The sequence below is a fragment of the Aplosporella prunicola genome (genome assembly GCF_010093885.1).
Source record: "Aplosporella prunicola CBS 121167 unplaced genomic scaffold K452scaffold_41, whole genome shotgun sequence".
Taxonomy (NCBI): domain Eukaryota; kingdom Fungi; phylum Ascomycota; class Dothideomycetes; order Botryosphaeriales; family Aplosporellaceae; genus Aplosporella; species Aplosporella prunicola.
Window position 1 is genome coordinate 86,442 of NW_022983569.1, and position 24,839 is coordinate 111,280.

A 24,839-nucleotide genomic window follows, 5' to 3' on the forward strand; every position below is an offset into this window, starting at 1 on the left:
CCAAATAAATAGTTTTCTGCGAGCTAGTATTCTTGTTGATAAGATAAAGTACCATTTGCTTTTAAATTTGTTTAATATATTTATTCTCCACTAAAGAAATTACCCCAATTGGCTCTTATTCACGATGTGATGCTTAATTACCGGGAATGACTTTTATTTCTTTGAAAGAGCCAAAAAAAAAAGACGGCAAAAGAGGTTACGCCCCTAGTGCTATGATAAGGATTGCGTGCTCGGGGAGGATGTCGTACACATGCAGCAGCGCCGATTCTTACCGTTTCGATCTTTAGTTTGAAAGCGTGCTACAGACATGTGCAAGATTGTGTCGTTGAATGTGCTAATGAAAACCACAGCAGCCGCCAGTCTTGCGCAGTCCAACAGTTGTTATCCCAGATACGACAACTAAAGCTCTGCTTCTTAAGGCACTCCACGATACCCACCTCTGCGCAAGAGAGCATGGCGTCTTCTGAGGCCACCGTGGAGCGCTTCCATGATGGATCAGAAGAGGGGAAAAGGTTGTTTCTGGCATCCTTTAGCCCAAGTGAGGACAAAGCCATTATTTGAAAGGTGGACAGAAGGTTTCTCGTTTTGATTGGCATGATTTATCTCATAAAAAACGTAAGTCTCAGAACAAAACTAGGTGAAAAGTCGCTAACCTCAGCAGATTGACTATACCAATGCCGCCAGCGTTAAAGTGTTACAAGTTGGAGAGTCCAGAAACATTCTGAAAGAATTGCACATGTCGGCCGACCAATACAACTGGGTGCAATCCATCTACTTCATCGGCAACATCCTCTTCGAAGTACCCAGCAACCTGGTAATGAAGAAAATGAGCCCACGCAACTGGCAAACGCGCATTATCTTGTCATGGGGCATAGTGCTAGCCTGCCATGCCGCTGTGCAGAACAGACAAGGGTTGTATGCCGCGCGATGGTTTCTGGGTATGATGGAGGCGGGTATGTTTCCTGGACTGGCCGTACAGCTTGTGAGTTGGTATCGCAGCGATGAGATGGGGAAGCCTATCATGTGGATGTTTGGTTTCCAAAACACAAGCGGAGTCATTGGTTCGTTGCTCGCGTACGGCATTTCTTACATGAACGGGGTTGCGGGCTTGAGTGCCTGGCGATGGTTAGTGTTTTACCCAGGCAACATCTTTTGAAGAAAGAAAACACTGACGTACCACAGGGTCTACTTGCTTGAGGGCCTGGCAACAATTGTTTTTGCCGGTGTCGTCTATCTCGTTCTCCCGGATTATCCAAAATCCCCCCGGTCCAGCAAGTGGCTCACTCCACGAGAGCAAGAGTATCTTGAAACTCGTCTTTCCGAAGATGCGCCAAAAACATCCGACCCCGCATTCTCGAAGAAAGAGCTTTTCGCATCGCTCAGAGACCAGCGTACTTATTCATTCATGCTGGCCCAATTCCTCACGAATTTTGCAGGATATGCGCTGCAGTGGCAGCTCCCTACAGTAACGACCGATCTGGGGTTTGCTTCGCTGCCCCGAAACCAACTGCTCAATATTCCCCCAGCGGCTGGCTCGGTGCTCGCGATCATTTTCGCAGGGTGGTTCTTGAAAAAAGCATACATCATTCGACCGGCTTTCCTGCTTTTGATAGGAACGGGGATGCTAGTCTTCTTCATTCTTTTGGCTGCTCTGTCATCGAAAACAGCGATATACATCTCAGTGGTGTTGGGAACGACTTTTTATTCAGTGTGGTTTATTCCATTTTGGGCGTGTAAGTGCAAAAGTATTCACGTTGAGGATTGAGATGGCTTACATTTGTCCACAGGGCGTTCGGCAACGTTGAAAGGCGCAACGGGTGCAGCGTTCGGCCTCGCATTCCAAAACTGTGTCGGGCAGGTGGGCGGCGTCATTGGTCCTCAGCTGTTCCAGGCCAAATACGCTTCCAACGGATACAAGACTCCTTTTTCGATTTGTGCAGGCGCCGTGGCCGGTGCCTACCTTGCCAGCATTTGGACGTGGTGGCTGACAAGAAAATTGGAGTGGAACGTGCGGAAGACCAGACGTCTGCGGGCGAAGGCGGAAAAGGAGAATGCTGCATTTCCTGGTGACGAGACGGACGACATTGACGAAAAGGCCTGCTACAGTGATCCAAAAGCGCAGGAGGTGTAACGTATTTAGTTGTGTATTGGCATGTAGATGGCACCGGATGGCACATCCTGCCTTTTGTGCTTTGAAATAGGATATTGGACAAATAACGGAACGTGGACTTTGGATATTGGTCTGGAAGCAATTCAGTGAAAAGAAAGAAGCCGCAGCCCCAGGAAGCGGGATTATAGATTAGTATCCAAATTCCCAACCGTACAAGTAAATACCACACACTCCTCAACCGATCAGTCATGCTCCGCTCTCCCCATATCAATACCGTACCTTCTATCCACGCTTTCCTTTTCTCCCCACCAACCCAAGCCGAACTTATGCCCACTCCAGACCCCCCTCTTCTCCATCTCATGATCGCTCAACCACTCCGCCCCTTTCGGCGTAACATCCGGGTTCAGCATCTCCGCCCCGGCCACCAAACTCGCAACGGCGGCAATGCTGCAAGGGTTCATAGGGAGGACCTCGCGGGTGTCCATGAGGTAGAACGAAACAGCAACACACAGCGTTATGGCGCCCAAAAAGCCTTGCAAGACGCGCGTGGAAACGGTGTTCTGCTGGAGGCGCCACATGTTGGGGTTGATCAGCGTGCCGTTGATGGCAGGCGTGCTGGGCGGCGCAGAAACGCGCAGAGCGCGGTTCGCGGCTTGCGCCATTACGATGCGCCAGAAGCTTTCGAGCTCGGCGAAAAGCCGCGCAGCGTTGTCGTCGAGGTAGGCCTCGACTGGGAAGGTGCCGGGGTCGTAGCCCGTCTGTGCCATGATGGCTTGGAAGCTCGAGTCGAAAGCCGAGGAGCCATCGTCGCCGCCAAAGGTGTTGGGCAGAAAATTGCCGGGTATCGACATGCCGGAGCCAGATAGGGATGCGTTTGAGAAAGGCCGTGTGCTGTTCTCGATTGGTTCGGCGTTAGTGACTTTGTAGTCTCGTTGCCGCATTGTGGTGGCTACGTCTAATTCCACAAAAGAGCTATCGCAGACAAAGGCCGTCCAATGAGTTTCGTTCAGTCCAAGAACTCCGCCTGCGTCAGGGCAGCCTTTCGGTCGAATAGAAGACTTGTTGGTGTCCAATGAAAAGTAGCCAAAGCGCTGGGATGAGCCCATGTACCCCGTAGGGAATGACCCAATCTCAGGACAGCCTGGAAGCGACGGAAATGTCTGTTTGAAAAGGTAGTCAGAAGCATTCGCATTATGCTCTTTTACAACTGTGCAATTGAGGTTTGCCCTTATTGCCGGCAGTACTGCAACAACGCTCGATCCGTTCCAGAACTGCCGCTCGGCGGGGAGGTCGCCATGGTAGACATCGGTTCCGGTGACACTGTCAAGGCGCAACTCGGGGAAAGCAAACTCTCTAAACGTCCCTGCCGGATAGGAAACCTGTTGAGTGAACAAGAGCCCAAGGAGGAAGCTGACATCTCCACCCCAGCTCGCCAAGCCAGTCGCAGAATCATTGAACGAGAAACCCGATTGCTTGAAGTTGCTCACGACGGTAATATCAACGTTCCACATCTCATTCACTTGCGCTGCAGTAAACAAACCGCTCACGGCAATCGTAAGTATCGGCGTGAGGAGCATGCACAACGCGATCGTGGCTACAGCGAAGTCTCGGTTGAGGAAAGAGTGCCATAGGGATTGGATGGCCGTGTGGGAAAGATAGTCGCGGAGAATGGTTTCCCGTCCGACAGAAACCTTTCGCCTCAAGGCATAGTACGGAGAGATAACGAGAGACGAAAACGAAACCATCCCCACGCAGGTCTGCATGGATACCATGACCGCGGCCGGCACGTATGACCATGCGTAATGAACATATCCTTCGGTGCTGACTGTGGCGAGACCGTCGCTCTTTTTGGCCAGGCGGTACGTGATTTCGAGGGCGATGATGAGGACAATGAGGATGGCGATGACGACGGATTTGAAGACTGGCGACAGTGAGAGTGGATGCCACCACTGCGTAGAGTGAAGTTTCTCGGGATCCAGTTTCGACCCCGGTATCTCCGTTCGGACGAGTTCTGGATCAGATCTCATCTCGATGCTGAAAGCAAAGTTTTTCGAAGCGTCTCCAATCGAAGTCCAGCACTGATAACCGAGTAATTTGTACCGTATTCTCTCCAGTTGAGTAGCGCCTATTTCGGCCAGATGGTTGGAGAGAGATGCGCTTCTTGCAAAGATAGTTGCCAACCCTCCAATAGACCGTGGGTCTCTGCTGACGACATCGCGTGGCGTCATATACCATAAAAGGGCCGTTAAAAGAAGAAGTATACCCAACGTGACGGCCATGATGTAGAAGGACAAGTTGTGAACTCTGACTCGTTGTTCAGTGGCACGGCAGATTCCAGAAATTGTTTGGTTCGAAGTATCCATGAGGTACTGTTTTGCAGTTTGAACAACAACCATGCTAAAAGTCCTGCTTACCAAGTCTTGTAGATTCTGCGGATCCAGGACCTTGGTAATATTGTTCGGTGTAGTCCATGCCTGAACAGCCTTGAGGGGTTCGTTCCAGGAAATGGGATATGCCGAATTGTAGAAGTTTGAGAGATCGTCCATGGTTTCGAGAACGTCTAGAGTGCTTAGATAGGTTGGCTGCTCAAAGAACCTGGACATCTCCCAATCAGACCAGGGCCGGAGACGTGGGTCAGAAGATTGGGTCTTAGGTAGGAGACCGCCGCTGATTAATGTGCCCTCACTGTCGACCTCAACCGCCGTCTTTCCGATAATATACCTCGGCTTACATACCAGAAGTGTAGAGTTAAGCAATGAAACCGTGACGTTACGTCCCTCAGAAACGGACACGTCCATTAAACCAACCGCGGCTATGAGACGCCTTTCCGGTTGAGCTGACGAACTTGTGCAGTTCGCGGTAAAGATGGCGCCTTCCGCCGCCCTGCCATTCAATTGACTGGACAACGAGCTCCAGGAGGGGCCGGAGAAGTCTGCTAGCGTCTGGACATGCTCCATTTCGTTAAAAAGCTCGCATGATGGCGAGTCGACCTTGAAATATGTGTTTGTGCCGACGCAGCCGCTGTTCCCGATACAACTTGCGTTTACGATAGAGAAATTCCCGGTTTCACATTCCAGGAAAGGATGAAAGGCATCGACGGTCGCATGTGTACTGAAGTTCTCTGCACCTGTCCAATGTTAGTTGCAGGGAAAGAAGCATTGGTGATGAACTTGTATGTACTTTGAAAAGCCTCCTCTACCGTCAGAGTCGGAAAAGCTATGTCCGCGGACGTGCCTGGTGGAAAGGAGATGTTGCGATGCGCCAGCGCTATCATATTAGACACAGGAATACCGCCCAGGTAGGAGGTATTAAAACTCGACCCAAAGCCATCCACTGCAGTAAGTGAGCAGTTGCGAGGCCTGTCCTGTTCCGCCTGCAACACCAGAAGGCCCGTTGACGCTACAGTAATCAACTTGATCAGCAGCGAGCACGCCGTCGCGATAAACACAGTCCAATGCGCTCGCTTCCAGGAGTGGACTAGTACTTCCGGCTGCGACTGCGTGATGTAGTCTTGCAGAAGCGTGTCCGACGCTGCTGTCGGGTTCTGTCTGAGGATCGCCCACGGCAAAAGCTGCTTCGTGCGGTGTTCGACCTGGCCCCACAAAGCCGCAACGACGGTGAGAACTAGGCCGAAGTTAGCGCTCTCCTGTTGACATAATGGTATCTTACGCACTTGCTGTTGGGCCGTACGTCCATGAGAAATGCCCGCCGTGCTCGGCCGTCTCGATACCATCGTTGAACCTGTCCACTAGCCGCAGAGCTATGACCGCAGCGAGGAGTAGGATGTGACAGGCAATAAAGGCCGCGAAAGACCTCTTTTGTAGGAATGAAGAATTCCACCATTTAGGCTGAGACTCATATTCAATGATGCTGTCCGTCTCTTTATCATACTTGTCCACATTGTCCGCATCGAGATTAGTATTCACAGCGGGGGCAGCTTCCCCAGAGGGCGATTTCAAGTCGATACCCATGAGGTGCTCCCACACCTCCCAAACTATGGTGTTTAGTTTTGGTGCAAAGAGGAGGTTCTGTTCTTTTGACACGTCTTTTGGGGGTCAATGCGCTTAGATTGTCTCTTACCCCGGGCGGCAAGATAGGCGAGTGAAGGATTTACAGTGGGGTCTTTTGGGTATTTATAGCAGCCCTAAACCGTGGGGGCGGATTCACCGGTGAACCGCACTAATTAGGAAGTCGGTTATCTTGGAATGAAAAAAGAAAGCAATCGATAAAATATGCTGTTACACAATGCTCACCCACTTCTCGAGGCACTTGTAGCAGCTTTTAATATCCGTGATAATCCTTTTTGCATTCTGTGAGCACGCAGCTACATCGTCGTGAACTAGCAAGGATGCTTGCCGCCAGTAACTGATTAGGAACCCAGAAAGCGATAGCGAAGTTTCACTCTAAAGGCGTCCCGCTGCCTAATGAATTTAGGTTCAAAAGCGGCACAACATCCCTGCTAGTTCAATGGGGCGTATCCGTAGCTGAGTGCTTACATACACACGGTTCATATTTCAGCCCTGCAGCGACATGACCAGCGTGGCAGCCCAGTTCATCAAAGAATACCCCTGCAGTGGAATTAGCGGATAAGTATGTACATACTAAGCGTATGATCTGATAAACTGATCTTACATATGTTTCATCCGTCCAGGTAAACCCGCCTTGCGAGCCGAATCCCAGCGCAATTCCGACAATAGTCTCGCCCGGCCCTGCTGTTGCCGGGTGAAAGTGCACGTTGTTCATGTTGTGTTCTCCCCAGTACACCTCCCTGTCACGATTTGTGCGAAGCTATATTTGGAGACGCACTGTCAGAATGTCTGTTCATAACCATGCTCCGATAAAACACACTCCTTGTGCAGCAACCAAAAAGCAGCGAACAACTTACCTTCATGGCCTTGATCTCCTCGTCATGCATCACCTCCACCGCGGTCACAACCTCGCCTCCAGGGCCATCAATATCAAAGCCCACCACGAACTGCTCCTGCCATTCTCCTCCGATCTCGGCATCGTCTTCGCTTTTCGTGCCCACCGCCACGCCATTCCCGACCACCCGCGCCGGAATGCCCGACTCTGGTGTAAACTCGACTTTTGCGCCGCAGATGTCTCGACCGTCGTTCAGCTGGTACACCGAGATGCGCTGGACGCTCTTCAACTCTGCCTCGCTAGCAGCCCAGATGAGTGGTTCGGCCGGGACAACATCTTCAGGGAGATTGGCCTGGATGCGGTAACGGTCGAGAGGGTCTTCATGGTATGGCAGCGCGACTAGCTGCGGGTGAGCTGCTGGGGGAAACCCTAGTGGTGTGGAGGTGCTTTTCCAGAGCATTTTTTGCACCAGAGGTATTTGTGGCTCGCCTGGACTGTCCGTAGAAATGTGGACTCCGTAGCGAGGACATTGTACCAAACCGAGACGGTTGATTGTCCCGCTCTTGTGGTTTATGCTGTTAGTAAATCACACAAGATACAGTTGGGGACAACATACGCCACTGATATGGCCTACAACTCCCGCAACGAAATAATCATCATTGGGGACTAATGCCCGCCGGTTGTATGTTTGGTTTGTGTCTCCAAGCCGTTCCTCTCCGCACGCCATCTGGACCTAACGTAATCATCAACATACGTCTCATGAACAAGGTAGCCACACGTAAATGGTCTGAACTTACAGTGATCCCCTTGATAGACGTTCGCAAGTTTGACTCCTCGTGGTCAATTAAGTGAGAAAGTCTTGCAGGGCGCATGTTTTCCACCGAGACATCCGGCAGATGTAAGACAAGACCCATGATCTCGTCTCCTCTTCTGACCATCACCGCCTCCTTCAAGACATCTCCGTCTCTATCATCCCTCCCAAAAAGCCTCCGGTCCCCAGCGAACGAGAGTGCTAGCCCAACAAGGCTGCGACTCGCATCCCAAAACGTCTCGAACACACCCTCTTGCCCGCTTATCTCTTTCCACGAGCACACCCACTGCGTCGTCACGGTGCTTGTCCCCTCGGCATGTTCCGGGAACGTCACCAGCGGCATATAAGGATTCGAGCACCCCCCCCAGACAGTTCTCGCAGCGTCGTGGCTTTCCGAAGCGTCGTGACTTCCCGTCGCCACAGCAACAACTCGTGGCAGATACCTCGCAGCCAGCCTCTCGCACACGCCCCAAATCCGGCGGCGGTTCGCAACGCCCAAGAACGGGCCCTGCATATCGATCTTCGGCGTCGTCACCTTCTCAAGCCACAGAAACAGGCCCCGGAAATCCGTCGCGGCGCTCTCTCGCACCCAGTCATGCAGCTCCCAGAACCAGGGCATCGAAGACACCAGCGCGCGCTTCCAGAAGCCGTCGTTTTCCCGGAAGGCGCAGAAGGCTGGCCATGATGCGCTGCTGAGCGCGATCACGGAGTGGGACGGCAGGTGCCGCGTTATCTCGTATAGGATGTCGTACGGAAGCTCCATGAAAGGGTCCCGCATTACAGAACCCCCGAGATCCAGGGGTGCGGGATTGGTGCTTTTGGGTTTGCAGACAGCGGAGTCGTAGGCTTTTATGCTTTTGCGGACGTCTAGCATGCGTAAGGGGTTTGCGACTAGTACCTTGCACGGCTGTCAGATTAACTTAGGTCGCTCTTTAAGTTTGGGGCTACGCACCTCTTCGCCGGGCTTGCAGCTCCAGTACTGATCAAGGGCCTGCGATACGTCACCGTAGTCTAGGTCTAAGCCGTGGAAATCAATCAGGTCATGCATGATATGGTAGAGCAGATCTCGGTCTAAATCTCCAAAGCTGTCGCTGCCAGTGAGGACTTTGGTCAGGAGAACCAAGCATGGATGGTGTATAGCCATGCAGGGGGGTTGGTTCGCATCGTATGTAGTGTAGCTGCTTTAACGTGAGTATGCGTAGAGTGTGTGGAGTGGCGATGCATCACACCATTGGAACTCGTCAATCCCGGTTGGAAACGTTTTGTCTAAAATAGTTAGTAATTAATTTGGTTGTATCTTCCTTTCGAAAGCGCAGATCATACCATCGCTCTCTTCTACGTGTTCCATAATACCCTAAGTCAGAAGTCAGAACCGAAGCTGTTGTAGGCGTCGTACAGAGAGCTATTCACATAATCGCTATACCTTCCAAAGCCAGAAATAAACGCTCTTGATCGGTCAGCACACAGTCGCTCATCTTGTGAACGGCGGACCAACTTCTTGATTTCCGTAGACTCGAAATTCATGCCCAGGACCAGGGCATTGTCTGTCCATTCGATGTCGCCTTCGCCCAGAATTTCCGGATCGTATCCATCGTAGGCGCCATCGTCCTGATCGCGCGTGTAGCTGTCTGAACCCTCTGCTTCGCGATCCGTGTGAGCGTGATCCGTGTGTTGGTTAACTACAGCTTTCTCCCTCCTCCTGGCCTTTCGAGACCTTTGGGCGATACGTGCAGTGCTGATCGGGCCTCCACAAACGGCACACACGATGTCGGACCCCATGATGCCACCTAACGAAGCGACGAGAGGGTTCCCGTCTTGGGGAAATGGAAATGGTTGAGAGGCAGCCTGGCAGACTGGCCGTCTTGTCTAGCTCTGCGCTAACACGCCTAGTCTTGTTGCCAGGCAACAGCCGAGCGCGCCGCATCGTGACGTCGCGTGGAGACTAACCGGAAACGGAAACGGGGAACGAGCCATAGCGACAGTTCTTCACCAGAAGGGACCCATGACCGCACGCGTGTAGCTACCAACATCACCACCCCACCACCACTTCCCCCTCCCCCTCCCACATCACCCGCACACTCCCAAGCAACCCCTCCCCCAGCGCCTCCCGCCCAGAATAAATCCCCCCATTCTCGTCCTCGGCGCCCACCCCCGCCGTCCACACCTTATCCTCCATCGCCTGTGCCCGCACAACATTAAACAGCGTCGTCGCGACCTCGACCGTCAGCCTATTCAGCCCTCCCCGCGGCAATAGCGCTTCGTCTGGGATGCGCGTGCGCGGATTCGCAGGGTCGAGCGGCGGGAGCGGGATACCGTTGAGGGATGCGCGGGCTGTGTTTGTGAGATGCGGCGTGAGCGTTAGGAACGCTGACAGGGACGCCGAAGAGGAGGTGGTGGTGTTGGGCGTGCCGAACGTGGTCGTGTATGTCGCTGTGCCGCTCGCATTGCCCAGTCCCGGATCCAGCTGATTCCACGGCCGCAGCGGCACGGCGGAGAAATTGTGCCTCGTTATTGCCGTCGCCATGCTGAACATGTCTGCCGTCGCGTCCCAGCTGTGCACCGCGACGTCCCAGACGGACAAGTTCGTGGGCGGCAGTAGTGGTGTATCCGAGGGAGCGAGGTCCACCGTCCTGCCGTCCGAGAGGGTGAGGCTCGCGGGCCCCGTCAGCACCGCGACAACGCTGCCGTTTGCTGCGAGGCGTAGGGCCGCGAGGCCGCCTGTTGCGGCTGTGACGTGCATACGGGGAGCCGGGGCTGGGAGGGCGCTGTCGGGGCTCGCGAAGCCGAGGATGGTGGTTTGGTTTGGGGCGAGGGTGATTTTGATGTTGATGTTGGTTGATGGACCAGTGGCGTACTGCAGCACGGGCGAGACGGCGCCGGTCCAGGCGTCGAAGACGTAGGGGATGCTGTGTTCGGGGGCGGCGAAGGAGACGGTCGAGGTGTGCGTCTCGTTGCCGTCGTTGTAGAGGAACGCGTAGTCGATGGTTTCGTTGCGGCGCCAGAACGAGTACCAGGACTTGGTTCCGGTGGAGAAAGACAAGCGCGGGAGAATGCCTGCCGTCGTTAGGGCGGTGGGGAGGTCGTCTGCCGAGGCGACTTTGTACACGTTCTCCAAGCCGCTGTCGAGGATGGCACTCATTGAGGCGGAGACGCTGGCTGCTTCTCCGGAACCTTGGCCAATGCTGGTGAAGTTGGTGGCGCCGACAAAGAAGATTGGTAGGCCTGCACTGGCGAACTCGTGGATTCTTGAAACAGCTCCGGATGTGAGAGAGGTTTGGTTGGAGAAGATTAGAGCTTTGTATGCCGGGCCATTCGGTGCCAGGACATTTTCTTTGACTACAGCCTCTGGACGTTGAAGGTTGCCTGGGCCAAGGTAGTCGTACGTATAACCTGCTATGCGTCAGTGTCATTCCCAAGCCATCACCGTTAGGCACCTACCCAGTGTCTCCAGATTAGTGTTCTGATACCGAGCCTCCACAATCCACGGCGCGCTATACTGATAAAACACCAAATCCACCTTCGGCGTCCCACTCTGCGAAACCCACTGGTTCCTCGCAATATACTCCATGGCATCCCTCATATGCCGCCAAACCGGCTGATGCAGCCCCCACATCTCACTAAAGCGGTACGTGAACGTCGTATACGACGGCCACGTTGTGTTCGCATACTCGCCCGAGTACGCATACCCATGAAGAACATGCATTGAGATGCCAGTCGCCAAGCCGCGGTTGACAGACCATAACAGGTCTGGGACCGTCTGCAGGTAGGGTGCGCCTCCGACGGCGCCGCACTCGGAAGACAGCACTTTTTTGCCGGTGAGGTGGATGGGCCCCGAGAACTGGCGGTACGTGTCGATGATGTTGTCGAATCCGAGGGATTCGCCTTCGGGGCCGTCGAGGAGGGGGATGTCGTCGAGCTGAGGACGTGGTTAGTGGTACGCAAATGAGAAAATGATGAGAGGAGAAGGAACATACTGCGTTCAGAGGGAGATTGTAAGCCGGCTGAGCAGAGTATTCGATGCCGAGACCGTGTGCCCATTGTTGGTAATGCCCAAGGTATTCCTGGTAGCCTTCGTTAAGCGTGATCCGATAATCCTCGTTGCAATTTTCGGTGAAGGTGCTGTTCGCCGAAACAAAAGTCTCCGTCCAGGGCATCATGCTTTGCACCCAATAGTTTGAAGGCTGCATCAGCAGAGGCAGGCACTCCCGAATGCTGTAGCCGCGGTTTTGCTCGAACTTGTCTTGGAAGCCCGGTGTCCACCAGAGAGATGTCTCCATCTCGAGACTGTCCTCCCACGCTGCTTGCTATCAGCTATACACACGCCGCAGAAACAATGGAGGAACGCGCACCGTACTTGCCAACTTTGGCCAGAAGCTCTCTGGTTTCCTCATCGGGAATGACGTGCTCATCGAAAAAGTCAGTTAACTTTTTACCGCCGGCAGCACTAAAGTGATCCACTGTCCACGACCCGTTTTGGATGTAATCCGTCGCGTTGAGACCGGGAGAAACGGATCTCTGGTTGGTGTAGCGCTCGTAGAATGCAAAGACACGCCAGCTAGTGCCGCCGGCTGGAGCAGTCCATGTCAGGGAGTTGTTCGCGCCGACAGAGTCCGTGAGGTCGACAATATCGCCAACAGTGATCAGATCAATGGTGGCACCGTAGCTATCGGAACTAGTCAACGTTGTACTCTGGTTCACAACTTCGGCCGCCACGACGGAGAGGAGCGTCTGCTCTCCGAACTCTTCGAGCGCATGCATGAAGCTCGTCACCTGGACAGGAGGTTGTTTCGACAGCGGGAGGGCTCCGTCAAAGGTGTCTCCTCCGGCAAGGGTCACGTTCACATAGTCCTGCCAGAGTCAGCCGAGCCAAGGCAATTAAGAGCAGCACCTACCAACTCAACTGCGAGACCCTCCGTGCCCGGTACCGCAGGCGTGCCCTGGCCCTGGTTCGCGCCCTGGGAGAAATCCATGAGCACGCCATTAGCCTCGGCGGCTTCGAGCGCAGCCCTGAACGTCTGCCTAAACGCATCGGTCCCGAAGCCGTACTTTGTCCAATCTGTGGGAGGCTCTACGCCGTTGATGGCTTCGGGAAGGCCGTACTGGTAGTAGGGCAGGAACTCGAAGCCACCGGCGCCGACTTTTGCCATGGCGGCAATGTCTCGAGCGACAACTTCATTAGGAACGCTGGCATCTGGTAGCCTGTTGGAGTCAGATATTGCTGAGCAGGAGGGATGGTGTCACTTTGGCTCACCAGTAACGGAACTTGGCCCTGTACTCGTTGGCCGGCGATTGGAAAGAGTTGGTGTTTTCCCCTGCGCACAAGGCAGGACCTACGAGTAGTAAGAAACTGCTTAAGAGAAACATTTTGAATTCGAGCGGGGCTCAAAGATGCCATCAACGCCGCACGCGTTTCCTACAGGAAGGCATTGGCACATAAATTCAACACTCCAAGCCGATTTCTCGGTGTCATCTCGCCCGACCAGTCTTCAGGCACGTCATGGTAAGCATTGGCCGAGCCCTAAAATCCGGTCTTCTGCCCGTAGAGCGTAAACAAATACGACTATGCGAGAGGGCTCGCTGACATGTGCGGGCTCCGAGGACATGGAAGGTTTTGCGGGGAATGCGGGGTAGCCGAGTGTGGGGGGCCACGAGGTAAGGTTGATCAGGATTGGAGACCGGACGGAATGTGATTCGGAGCTGCAACTTCCCGAGGTCCGGCTCGCGCACAACGGTCGATTTTCGGAACGAAAGGAATGACTTGGAGATGCAAAAACGAAGCGGGTTCCGATTTCATGGCAAATATGTTGGTATCGCTGATGTACTCCCTGCCTGGACGCCGTGATGCCAGATGCGAAAATCATCCATGCTCAAAAACTTTTTTTCCTTCCCTCTCCCTTCACCCTGCCCTATGTCTGACCGACCAACCTCTTGATCTTGTCCAACAGCACCGGTGCCTCCCTCCCGAGCCTCCTCTTGCCGTCCTTGGCTCCTCGCGCCTTGGCCATGGCCTTGCGGAATTTCTCGCGCTCAGCCAGTCGCTCCTGCTTCTGCCGTTCAGCCTCCTCTCGTGCCCTGCGCCGTTCCTCGGCCTCTTCCTTGCGCTTCTGTGCCGCCGCGGCCTCCTTTGCGTAGGGTGTGGTCCTTTGCTTGCGCGGACGACGCTCGCGTGGTTCGCGTGGCTCAGGTTCTGGGGTAGGCGACTTTTCGAGGTTCTTCTGCCGGTCTGGGTGCGGTTCGAGCGAGGCGGGCTCAGCCGTGGGCTCGTCGTCGTCGTGGGCAGCAGTGGCAGCGGAAGGCTGGTGGTTGAGCTCGCGCTCCTTGAGCTTGGCGTACTGCTTCTTGATCTTGGCCTTGTGGATCAGGTCTTGCTTGATCTTGAGGACTGGGGTGGGGTTAGCGGGGCGAGCGACAAAGGATTCGGACTCGAGTCGACGGAAAGAGCGACGTACCCTTGCGCCTGTGGGTGCCGTCGGGCAGGTTGGCAGGGCCGACTTGAAAGCCGCCTTTGTGGTGCTTCGCATCGCGCTGGTGCTTTTTGGTGGGGGCCCGGGCGGCATCCGGATCGTTGTGGCGTCGCTTTTCAGGCATGGTGGCGCTGTGGGATGGAGTGGGTGTGTGAGGGAAAGTGGGAAGAAATTCTACGATAAGGCTGAAGCGGAAGGAAGTGGAGTCACTGCGGGCGCGCGATCTTCCCGCGGGCCCCATCGACCGCAGCGGGTGATGCGATTGCCATGCACGTGTGACTTGTCTTCGTCATATCTCGCTCGCCTCACTCCCCCGACTCTCCCTTTGCTCCCACACTTTACCCAACTCTTTCCCATGTTCCCACTCTCGCCGCCCAATTGCTGCTGCTGCTCGACCGCTCGTCCGCCAGCACCACCGCCAGCGCACACCCGCCCACCTCCGCCACGGCCAAGGTAGACGGTCGATCGAGTACAGTATCCTCCTCCTTCGCTATCAACGACCATGCCCATCTTCCACGACCCCTCCGACTCCCCCGCCCGCGACTCTCAAGACTCCTCCTGGCACCATCGGAATGTTTCCCGACGAGAGGCACCGGCCGCATACAACAACATGGACGATGGCAGACAAAGCACGCTGGATCGTGTGTCGCTGATCGAGAGACTAAAGCGAAGCCAGAGTCCCTCGCAGCCCGAGCCGCAGAACGTGAGCATCTTCTGGGACAGAGGCAATCACAGCTGGGCAACGGAGAACGAGCGGTGGCAAGACGACGCACCGACGCATGATTCGGACCCGCAGTCACAGGACCCGTCAGGGCCCCGTGACAATCGCGACAATCGCGCCGCCGGTTTGTCTATCGAGCGCCCGCGTTCCGCCCTGCACTCGGGCGATTTCCGTCAAGAGAAGGATGTCGCTCAGCCAACTCCCCCGTCCATCCTCTCCACCTCGCCCGTCGCGCCCTGGCACTATTCCTTCCCCACCGCTGCCATCCCCCACATCCGCCATGACGCCGACCAAACCTCTGAGCCCGAGTTTCCTTTCGACGATGAAGTCTCCCACCGCCGGGCCCTGCGTTCGCGCACCACCTCGCAATCTTCGCTATCCAGCTTCGTCCTGTTGCCTCCGACCAGTCCGTTAGTGCACCAGTCGAACAATACCGACCTCGATTGGTCTCCGCGACCCAGGTCCAGGCAGTCGCCCACGCGCGAGAGGGACAATCGCCGTCACACCTTCTCTCCCCAGTCTCTGCAGACTTTCCACGTGAACCGCACGCCTACCAGCACACCCAGCAGGCCATTACCTTCAGTCCGCAGAGAAGGAACCTTTCCGTACCAAGCACACCAGCCCGCCCGTCGTTCTATGAACACCTTCTTTTCCCCTCACTCCAGTTCCACTCCGCAGAGCCCGTTTCTGCGGCCTCGCAGGCCGTCCATATCAAGCGAGAGTTCTCCAGTCCCGCACGCGCCAATGGTTGGATCCTACGAGGAGTCGATCCTTCGCGGACGGATGTCGACGACGCCATCTCGGCCTCTGAATTTCGTGGCGCAGATCGGTGTTCTCGGCAAGGGTCAGTGCAAGCCGCAGCTTCGTTGCCCTCCGCACGTTACGTTGCCCTTTCCAGCTGTCTTTTACAGCTACAACAGTGGCAATGGGAAAATATCCGACAATCAGCCAAGTCCGTATGTGGGTCTCGTTGACCTCGAAAACCACTTGAAACCAGCAGGCGAGCAGACTGAAGGGCGGCGGAAGAAGAAGCACACTCGGTCACATCACAGTGACAACGAGGAACCCAACTTTGGCAATGGTCACGAGGAAGCGACGGATGCTGACCGGAAGGCTGCTCATCGGAAGAGGGAAAAGACGAAGCGAAGGTCCACTTCTCCAAAGTCGCCTCCTGGTGGCAGCTACCGCATCCCGCAGCAGGGTCAGCTCCAGATTGTCATCAAAAATCCCAACAAGACAGCAGTCAAGCTGTTCCTCGTCCCGTACGATCTAAGCGACATGGAGCCGGGCCAGAAGACCTTTGTCCGGCAACGAAGCTACTCGGCTGGCCCGGTCATCGACATGCCGCTCAGTTCACGGAACAATCTGGGGACGGATCGTCCAGAGGCCTCCCTCTCAACCTCCGACGACCCTAACGACCGCCCCATTCTTCGTTATCTCATTCATTTGCATATATGTTGCCCCAGCAAGGGCCGATTCTTTCTGTACAAAAGCATCCGCGTCGTCTTCGCCAACCGTGTCCCGGACGGCAAAGAAAAACTGCGCAACGAGATCCAGCTCCCCGAGCCGAAATACAGCGCCTACAAGCCCTCACGGGACACCAACACCACACCACCAACCAACACCACCACGGCCGCCTCGCAAGCAACAGCAGCAGAAAAGGCGTACCACCGCCGCAGCGCTGGGTACGCGTACCCCTTCAGCAGCCATCACCACCACCATCACCACCACCGCTTCGACGAGCACGACTTTGCCACGCCGTCTCCGCCTGGCTTCAACTCGTACACGGAACCCTCGCCGCCGCCGCCGCAGCAGCAGCAGCCCATCGCGCCGATCCCGTTCCAGCTCTCACGTCACCATCGTCGCCTCGAGACGTTGGAGTCGCGGCCTAGTAGCCGCGAGCAGATGGAGCTGGACGGGACCGCGACGGCGCGGCCGATGAGCCCGCAGGCGGCTGGGCAGGGGCAGCAGTCGCCTGCAGGGGACGGGACGTGGGATAAGCGGGACCGGGGGAGCTTTGCGAGCGCTTCGGGTGTTGGAGCGGGGTTGTTGGCGCAGCGGTTGAGGGGGCTGGGCGTTGAGGGACGGAGGGATGGTGGGGATGGTGCGGGTGCTGATGGTGGGGGTGGGGGCGCGTGAGAAAGAGGTGGGTTTGCGTGTTTATTGGTTGATTGATGGATGGATGAATGGATGAATGGATGAATGGGAGGATGACCGGGGGTGTATAAAAGCACGTGCGCGTTCCGTCTCGTTTCGTTTTATTCCATTTTGTTCAGTTTCGTTGTGTTGGATTTCATGGGTTCAAGTTGGACGCGTTGCGGTGCGGTGCAGGCGTTTCCTGGCCAGGGGCGCAAACTTAGTTCTGGAATGCACGGCGTAGGTGTGGGTTGGAGGTTAGTTGGTTGGGAGCTTGGGCTGCTGTGACGGATGGTGGGCTGGTTGGCTGGGTGGGTGGTTGGTTGTAAAGTAAATAGTACAGCTGCTGGCTGGCTGGTGCTGTACGGAAATAATTCTTCGCTCTGGTGTCTTGGCTCGTGTCTTTGGTGAGAGTCGTGAGGGTTGTATATGTACACAGCCCTCGTGTACAAGTAAGTGTCAAGGTCGCAGCATATATGCACAGACTAACGAGTCCTATGTACGAATAGGTAGCGATGTTGAAAGGAGAAGAAAATCATTCAAGTCTTCCCCCAAATTACCGACGTGTGTCTACGAATAGAGCCACGGCGAGTCTGTTCGCCTGAGTGTGTGTATCTTTATGACGCGAATTTAACATGGTTTCGGCTTGGGATGGCGGCCTTCGTCTACCTCGGCCGAGATCTGGATAGCGTAGATACTTAGGACGCGGTTGATGAGGCTGTGGCCTTCCAACACGTGGCTTGCCAAGGGAGCTGATGCTGTTGCAAGCCATTGCGCCAGTTCGCTAAACATAAACACATCGGACGAGCACATTTTGCGCTTGTAATCTGGCCGTACTCTCAAATGCCGCGTGGGCCGCTGTTAGGGGCTTACGGCTCATACCTCTCTTAGGCACCGGATAATTTGCCCACCCCCTCTAGATATTTTGCCCACCCCACGTGATAGCATCTACAGAATTATATGATATGTCTTCTACTCTTTAAAAATTTACGTCTCTATACCCTTATAAGTACCTCTATACCCTTTAAATAATTTGTTTTCGTGCCCTTAGAGTATACTCTACAACTCGTATATATCTTTAATATTATATCTTTTAAAGTACTATTATACCTTATATATCTTTACTTTTACGTAGTTATATATTACCTACTAGCCGTATTATGATGGTCTACTATACATTCCTAAGGAGTACTCTATAGGCATCGTAGATTTCACTTAATGTGTAGTCGAGGGGTGGGCAAAATATCTAGAAAGAGATGGGCAAATTATCCGGTGCCTATGTCTGTTGTCGGTGTCTGCCAGAGCGTAGTGATCAACCCGACACCGATGTCGCGAATATAGCCGGCAGATTTCGTCCGCAACGTTATCAATGCTGGCTGCGCTTGGGTAAGCAAGTCGGAGTGTGGAGAAGGTTGAGTTGGAGTGTGGGGAAGACGAACTTGCGTTGGCCTCATCGACTAACCGAATCAGGACTAGCATGATTCGCGCGATCGATACCGGAGGACTGACCGCATCGACACTACCTCAACTCTCAACTCAACACCGTCGTACATAGGCACCGCCGCCGCAAGCGCCCGAGAAGAAACCCTAGTTTCCCCAATCTACACGCTCCGAAAGCAATCTTAAGCCCCGACTTGCCTTGGCAGTGGACCCCGCTCTTTGGATGATTGTGTGGGCTTTTGAGACGGAAGAAATGTTCCCAACATGATGCCACTCTGCACAGTTATCAGACCCGTAAGTATCTGAGATTTCCTTCATGTTCCTTCGCAGTTCGGGCTTGCATACTTAATCCCCGTTAACGCCGGTGCGATCCTAATTGCCGTTAACGCCGGGTTAGCCCCCATATTATATATCCTCTTTTCTCTTTGTGGCCAATCCTTCAGCAGCGCTCCAACACGGTTGCATCGTCATTGTACATTGCCAAGTTACGAGCAGTGTTCATTTGCTCGTCATAACAGCGTTGGATTTCTAAGCTCAAATCCTCTCACAGTCCGTCCGGCTTGGTGCCAGCAACATAAAGAGACCGTCGACTTCTTTGTACTCGTGCATCTCCGAACTTCCAAACATCCAAGCCATACCTCGACCCTCCAAATCATTCCACACCACCTCGCACCTCGCGCAAATGTCCTCTTACTTCATCACCGGTTCCTCGCGTGGTCTCGGCTTGACCTTGGCCCGCCAGCTGGCCGCCAAGCCCGCTTCAGAAGTCAGCAAAGTCTTTGCTTCCGCTCGCAGTGAGACCGAGCCTCTGAAGAACCTGGTCGCAGAGAACAACGGTCGTGTGGAGTTTGTCCAACTCGACGTGACCTCGGAGGAGAGTGCGAAGAAGGCCGCTAGCACCGTCGAGCAGTCTTTGGGCGAAAAGGGCCTTGATGTCCTTATCAACAATGCCGGCGTCATGCCTTCTACCAAGGGAGGCGTCATAAACATGTTTGTCAACAAAATCTGCGATATCTCTGCCTTGAAGCTGACTTGGTGTGAAGGAACGACCTCGACGACGTTTTCAAGATCAACGTTACCGGCGTGCACTACGTCACGCGCGCCTTCTTGCCGCTGCTTGAAAAGGGTAGCCTCAAGAAACTTATTAACATGCAAGCTACCCTCGGACCAGCTTCGAGTAGTCCGCTAACATGTTCGCAGTTCCACATCCATGGGCTCCATCGAGAAGGCTCCAGTCTACAACCTGGTTCCTACGCCCGCGTACAAGATCTCCAAGGCCGCGCTCAACATGCTCACGGTACAATACTCGCTCGCGTACGCGGACAAGGGCTTCACGGTCATCAGCATCTCCCCCGGCGTAAGTAGGATCTGTGCTCGGCAAGCGTCCTTATGCCCGTCGGCCGTGCTATGGGTTCGGTATCGATGCTGACAATTCAAACAGTGGCTGAAGACCGACCTCGGTGGTGACAGGGCCGATCTGCCCGTCGAGCAGGGTGCCGAATCCACCCTGGATATTGTACTGCGCGTCGGTCCCTCGGATACTGGCAAGGCGTTTAACATCCATGTTCCTGGCTGGGAAAAGGCAGAGGGAATGAACCAGTATGATGGTGCTGTCATCCCGTGGTAGAGTGTAGCACTCTTCTTGGCTTAAAAGAAGCAGTTTCCACGCCGGTATTTTGCCGCACGGCACTGGGCTTTGGTATGATAGTCACTTTATGTATAAATGCTTTGAAATGTAAGAGCTGGCAAAGAAACAACGCAGAATAAGAGTGTTTCGCGCTGTTAAATCTCCGCAGAAATCACGATACTGAGCGCCTCAGTATAACAAAGTTACTAAAGGTGTGCAACCAGAACTATTTGTCGTGGCCAAAGCCGGGTGTTGCTGTCCGCCAGGCCGCCCCGCCCCGAGAAACATCCCGCAATGTACCCCACGTGCCCCGCATCTCGCAACCCCACACTCATGACATCTCCCGCGCCTCGGGAACTGCTAACAGGCGAGAACAGTTGCATCACGTCATTACGGGAGCTGGGACACCAAACGCACATCGACGCTTGGGCCGCGCGAAAGTGACGGAGCAGCTCCCTCGAGCCATGTGCCTGCCTGAGCCGCGAGAATCAATCGACAGAGGAAAAAATGACCAAGGATGTCGCAGCCCTATGTGTGACAGGACCACACGGCAAGGGCCGGGCAGGCCTTTCATTGGACTGCGCTACCCAGGTGCCTGGGACGTCGACAGCCCTACCATGCTACGTACACGCGTAGTGCCGCCTCTTCGGTACCAAAGAGCTCCTTCAGAGAGGGTCGGATTGGCCAGAGGCAGTAGGAGGAGAGCGCGGGTCGCACAGGAGCGCATGCCAGCGGCCTTGCAACCGATCATCCTCGTATATGAACGATGGGCCCAGATACGGGCAGCCCGAATCTCCAAGGGAGCCATTTTTACCACTTACATGCAGCCAAAGGTTAGTATGACCTATCCATTACGCCAATCGCTTTTACAGCTCCTTCACGCCAATGCAAGGGCTCTCTCGCTAAACTCAGAGGGCTCCTTCATTTTTGGTCAATGCACAAGCAGAGGAGCAGACTTTAGCTAAGCACCGGCAGCTACAGTGACCATGGAAAAGTGCTTAGACACGGATCCTCGTTACGCGAAGGCCCTGTGCCAGCCTTCCAACCTTGGCGATCCCTCCTGCCTAGTTGATAGAGACTCATTTCAGCTTACGGCTGTGCTTTCGACACTACATATATAAAAGAGAGGATACCAGCATGCCGTGGACTACTTGGAGTTTGCTATTCTGAATTTTTGAACGCGTGAAATTCACGCCTATCGTCCGGGTGAGCTGGCAGCAATGGAGCCGGACACACACTGGCAAGTTGAAGCGAGGTGCCGAGCACCAGCTAATGCATAGCACTTTGCATAACTGGCGAAGCTTGCACTGGGGCTTTGGAATAGAACGATATAGCTCAACAGACTTGCTCGAGGCCATAGAAGTGCCTCCACAGTGCAGGTACAGCTTGGCAGGTGGAAGAAAAACCTGGTCACGCAAAGCTCTGGTCACACAACAGCTCGCTTGTCATTAGTTCCGCATCCCGGTTCCCAATCATGGGCCCTCGGAACCTGACGTTTGCTGAGCTGAGCGTTGATCCGAACCTGACGATTGTTGAGCGCTAGTTTACATCTCCCCTTTGCTGTCTGTGCAGCGACGCCATCAACACCCATCTCCCCACAATTTGCGGGCGGGCTTCCGCGACGTTGGTGACGGACTGGCTGCCGATCGCCATAACGATTTAACATGCTCCTAAAACACGGCTCCTTCGAAGGAGCCATCAGTCGCCGATTGCGCGGAGCCCGACGTGTATAAAATCCCCGCCATCCCAGCTCTTGGTCCATGACTTCTAACACCAACCCAATTCGCAATACGGAGCAACTTCCACAGCAGACGCAGGTACGCTACCTTTGTACTCATGCGAGAAACCACACTGATAGGATCCCAAAGCGTTGCAGACCCGAAGGTTGCCCAAAATGCCAACGACGCCCTCCGACATGCCACCGATGCAGAACCGTCAACACCGTCCCCCCGACCCTACATTGTCGGGGCTCATCAGCATGCACAGGAGTCTAGCTGCTGTTCCTTGCTCAATGTGCGGGAAGGACTGCCCCAAACAGTACAATCGGGATCGCCATGAGCGTTTCCACTGCGAAATGCGACCGGAAGACCTATTTTACCGTTGCAAATTGGGGTGCGAAAAGACATTCCACCGCCCGGACTATCTAAAGACCCACGTTAAAGAGGACCATCCACAGGCTGTTGGTCTGATCCCTGAGATCTCAGACATAGACTTCCGCTTCAAAAAGTTGCCGAAACCTTACAAAATCGGACGCATCGTCGAGACCGCACACTTTTCAGTTGAAGCGAGTGCTCGTACGGGCCAACATACAGATAGTAACTCTACCATCAACGACTCGGCTGGAGTCTCCCCGCCAGAAATTGACAGTACCGACTCTATCACCCACTCTTCCTCGACGGATCCGTTCAGTGGGTTTCCCACCAGTGATATCTCAACTGGGACCTCAGCATGGAATGACTACAACAATCCGGCTGACAATCTCCTCATGGCCAACATGATGCCGGAGGGTGACGTTGGCAACACCCTCACCGGTAATTTCACTTCCAACAACCCTACGACGGAGGGTACCAGCACCCCGCTTGTCAACCATACGATGCCTTGTTACCTTCAGGGAGCTGAGGCTTCGAGCGACACCGTCCTCAATCCCTACTCAGCCAACCTTGAGATAGAGGGGTTCAACTCTACTCAGGAAGACAACCCCTTCAACAACCCAGGAAGGGCGTTTCAGCAAGGAGTGATGCTATCATAAATGACATTTACGCTTTCTTTAACCCTCCAGACAACAACAACCCTGATGGGTCGCCTCAGTCTGGGATTGGCACTTCTGAAAACTGTCTCTTTTGCCCCGATCACAACTTCTATAGCAATAACTTGGAAGAAGGCGAATCCTGGAAATTCTGGATAGATGGGCTCTGGGAAAACCAGGACGCTTGATTGGCTTTTTCTTTGTTCTATTCTCTACGGAAATTATTGTACAGTGCAGTGTTTTTCATGGTCGATAAACTCTTTCAGCTACCGATCATACGACCTCATTGTAAAGCATATAGAAGGTTGGGTTTAAACTTTTCACATACAAATTGATAGTAAACGTTAGCAATTGTATTCATCTTGAAGTACGCTGGCTTGCAGATCTTGGCCAATGCATCGCTGTGTCGAGCAGTTTGGTTTGCGATGATTGATCTGAGCCAGCGAATAAGTTAGGTATCGAGGGTTGCTGCTGGCTGAAGTATTTCGCAGACACCACCGGCATCCAGTCCCATCCTGACCCAACGGAGATGAACCATGGAGACAGGCGAGGGCCATGGCTTACTGACGGTTCGCTGCCATAATGGCTACAGCACCTCGTACGATACGTAGCAGTTGTCGCGTTCGACTGCCAGTGTTGAACATACGGCACATCAGCCTCAAGATGAGGAAACATGCATGTTCACGCATCTGCACACGCACCTGTATAGCCTGCATACATGCAACAGTGCAGCTCGTGCTGTTCCACCCTCCCGGGCCTCGGCACGCCTGATCCACGGCGCGGTGGATCGTTCCCAGGAATTTTTGAGAGAGATGGAGGAAGGTCTCTCCGAAGCTGATGCCATAGGCTCATGCTCAAAAATGCTGTAGACGGTTGTTTGTACCTCCTACAGCCTACAGCTTGCAGGCAGGCCAGCAATACGAAGGGGCGGGGCAGCGCGGGAGGCTCGTGCGACTGTGACCTATGTGGTTGATGCGCTATCTCCAAGTGTCAAGACTCGCCTGTTCTACAAATGTCTAATGCCATGCGGAATCGAGGTGTTCCTCGTGGACTCGCCGATCCGTCAACCTTCTAGGTCCCGAGAGGGCGCGTGTGGGCACGTGTATGTCGGGAGTAGTGGAAGTAGAGACCAACGATGACGAGCAAGAACTTTGTTGATGATAGGAGTGAAGGAGCCGCGAATATGCTGCGACCGACGGATAACACGTCTGCTTGTAAGGCTTCAGTGAAACACGACTGTCTGGATAATGGCCAGAAATCTATTAACGGATATCGTCAGTTGCTATTGTCGTAAAAGCATCCGTCAGCGGTATTTAGCTGTGGTCTGTGTTGTGATAGGGCCGCGGGGCCCCGCCCCACGCGTTCCCCTGGTATGCTTAGATAATAATCCAAGGTACCGTCTAGAGCTTTCGCCGCCAACAGATCCCTTGTCAATGACCTTATCAAATCCGACTTGCGCATCGGATGGTGAAGGTTCCGAGCCTGCTTGCTCTAGGTACCTAGACCGATTTTGCTCACCGTAACTACGCGCGGCACGTGCGACACGTGCACTGAAAGCGGGTCTCGAGGGAGGGTCCGGAGGCGCAGGGCCGACCAGCAGGGTTTAGTCGAGTGCATAGCCCACTGTAAGAGGCAAGAGTCGCGCCCACGTCGAGGCCGTTACGAAACACGGCTCCCGAAACTACCCTGGTAGCTTTGTGAAGGTGGTGAGAAGGAGCGCGGGGGGCTGGGGAGAGGGAACTGAGGGGCTGGGGGATGCAGAAATCTGTGGAGTTGAGGAAGCGGTATAAGCTCACTGCTGGCGCGATGGCGCAAGCATCCTGGTGCACTGCCGGGCTAGCCCGCTGTTCTGCTCCCTCGACTGAGCATCCGGGCATCTGAGTGGCTGGAGCCCGACGAGGGCAGGCGAACGTGCGTCAAG

General features: G+C 54.4%; 8 protein-coding genes across 8 annotated transcripts; 4 read left to right on the forward strand and 4 right to left on the reverse strand.

Annotated features, from left to right (window-relative positions):
- Positions 1-594: 594 nt before the first annotated feature.
- Positions 595-2,131, forward strand: K452DRAFT_312982 (uncharacterized protein; the record flags this gene model as incomplete). Its single annotated transcript, XM_033543609.1, has 4 exons — positions 595-615; positions 662-1,125; positions 1,183-1,733; positions 1,788-2,131. 4 exons carry the CDS (start codon positions 595-597, stop codon positions 2,129-2,131), a joined length of 1,380 nt encoding a protein of 459 aa, XP_033392417.1.
- Positions 2,132-2,258: 127 nt separating this feature from the next.
- On the reverse strand, positions 2,259-6,081 carry K452DRAFT_362381 (uncharacterized protein; the record flags this gene model as incomplete). Its single annotated transcript, XM_033546493.1, has 3 exons — positions 2,259-5,237; positions 5,291-5,734; positions 5,784-6,081. The coding sequence occupies 3 exons, from the start codon at positions 6,079-6,081 to the stop codon at positions 2,353-2,355; spliced, it is 3,627 nt and encodes a 1,208-aa protein (XP_033392418.1). The 3' UTR covers positions 2,259-2,352.
- A 543-nt stretch (positions 6,082-6,624) lies between these two features.
- Positions 6,625-8,928, reverse strand: K452DRAFT_312984 (uncharacterized protein; the record flags this gene model as incomplete). The annotated part of the gene is made up of 6 exons (XM_033543610.1): positions 6,625-6,678; positions 6,743-6,898; positions 6,996-7,535; positions 7,590-7,706; positions 7,771-8,691; positions 8,737-8,928. The coding sequence occupies 6 exons, from the start codon at positions 8,926-8,928 to the stop codon at positions 6,625-6,627; spliced, it is 1,980 nt and encodes a 659-aa protein (XP_033392419.1).
- Positions 8,929-9,688: 760 nt separating this feature from the next.
- Positions 9,689-13,342, reverse strand: K452DRAFT_127448 (uncharacterized protein). The gene is made up of 6 exons (XM_033535252.1): positions 13,036-13,342; positions 12,677-12,983; positions 12,134-12,632; positions 11,759-12,081; positions 11,223-11,700; positions 9,689-11,174 (listed from the first exon to the last, which is right to left on the reverse strand). The coding sequence occupies exons 1-6, from the start codon at positions 13,146-13,148 to the stop codon at positions 9,814-9,816; spliced, it is 3,081 nt and encodes a 1,026-aa protein (XP_033392420.1). The 5' UTR covers positions 13,149-13,342; the 3' UTR covers positions 9,689-9,813.
- Positions 13,343-13,492: 150 nt separating this feature from the next.
- Positions 13,493-14,454, reverse strand: K452DRAFT_362384 (uncharacterized protein). The gene is made up of 2 exons (XM_033546494.1): positions 14,234-14,454; positions 13,493-14,166 (listed from the first exon to the last, which is right to left on the reverse strand). The coding sequence occupies exons 1-2, from the start codon at positions 14,370-14,372 to the stop codon at positions 13,691-13,693; spliced, it is 615 nt and encodes a 204-aa protein (XP_033392421.1). The 5' UTR covers positions 14,373-14,454; the 3' UTR covers positions 13,493-13,690.
- A 127-nt stretch (positions 14,455-14,581) lies between these two features.
- K452DRAFT_292216 (uncharacterized protein) lies at positions 14,582-17,492 on the forward strand. The gene has a single exon (XM_033541328.1). The coding sequence runs from the start codon at positions 14,751-14,753 to the stop codon at positions 17,106-17,108; it is 2,358 nt and encodes a 785-aa protein (XP_033392422.1). The 5' UTR covers positions 14,582-14,750; the 3' UTR covers positions 17,109-17,492.
- A 1,289-nt stretch (positions 17,493-18,781) lies between these two features.
- On the forward strand, positions 18,782-20,257 carry K452DRAFT_292218 (uncharacterized protein). The gene is made up of 4 exons (XM_033541329.1): positions 18,782-19,535; positions 19,589-19,696; positions 19,746-19,902; positions 19,987-20,257. Exons 1-4 carry the CDS (start codon positions 19,228-19,230, stop codon positions 20,170-20,172), a joined length of 759 nt encoding a protein of 252 aa, XP_033392423.1. The 5' UTR covers positions 18,782-19,227; the 3' UTR covers positions 20,173-20,257.
- A 1,809-nt stretch (positions 20,258-22,066) lies between these two features.
- Positions 22,067-22,921, forward strand: K452DRAFT_312989 (uncharacterized protein; the record flags this gene model as incomplete). The annotated part of the gene is made up of 1 exon (XM_033543611.1): positions 22,067-22,921. The coding sequence occupies one exon, from the start codon at positions 22,067-22,069 to the stop codon at positions 22,919-22,921; it is 855 nt and encodes a 284-aa protein (XP_033392424.1).
- Between the last annotated feature and the right edge of the window lie 1,918 nt (positions 22,922-24,839).

Bases quoted from the DNA above. Each gene is read 5' to 3' on its own strand.
- K452DRAFT_362384 (XM_033546494.1), bottom strand. From the start codon at position 14,372: ATGCCTGAAAAGCGACGCCACAACGATCCGGATGCCGCCCGGGCCCCC. The intron at 14,167-14,233 runs GTACGTCGCTCT...ACCCCACCCCAG, and splicing joins CGGCACCCACAGGCGCAAGG to TCCTCAAGATCAAGCAAGAC.
- K452DRAFT_127448 (XM_033535252.1), bottom strand. From the start codon at position 13,148: ATGTTTCTCTTAAGCAGTTTCTTACTACTCGTAGGTCCTGCCTTGTGC. The intron at 12,082-12,133 runs GTGCGCGTTCCT...GATAGCAAGCAG, and splicing joins GGCCAAAGTTGGCAAGTACG to CGTGGGAGGACAGTCTCGAG. The intron at 11,175-11,222 runs GTAGGTGCCTAA...GACGCATAGCAG, and splicing joins CACTAATCTGGAGACACTGG to GTTATACGTACGACTACCTT.
- K452DRAFT_292216 (XM_033541328.1), top strand. From the start codon at position 14,751: ATGCCCATCTTCCACGACCCCTCCGACTCCCCCGCCCGCGACTCTCAA.
- K452DRAFT_292218 (XM_033541329.1), top strand. From the start codon at position 19,228: ATGTCCTCTTACTTCATCACCGGTTCCTCGCGTGGTCTCGGCTTGACC. The intron at 19,697-19,745 runs GCAAGCTACCCT...ACATGTTCGCAG, and splicing joins CTCAAGAAACTTATTAACAT to TTCCACATCCATGGGCTCCA. The intron at 19,903-19,986 runs GTAAGTAGGATC...CAATTCAAACAG, and splicing joins TCATCAGCATCTCCCCCGGC to TGGCTGAAGACCGACCTCGG.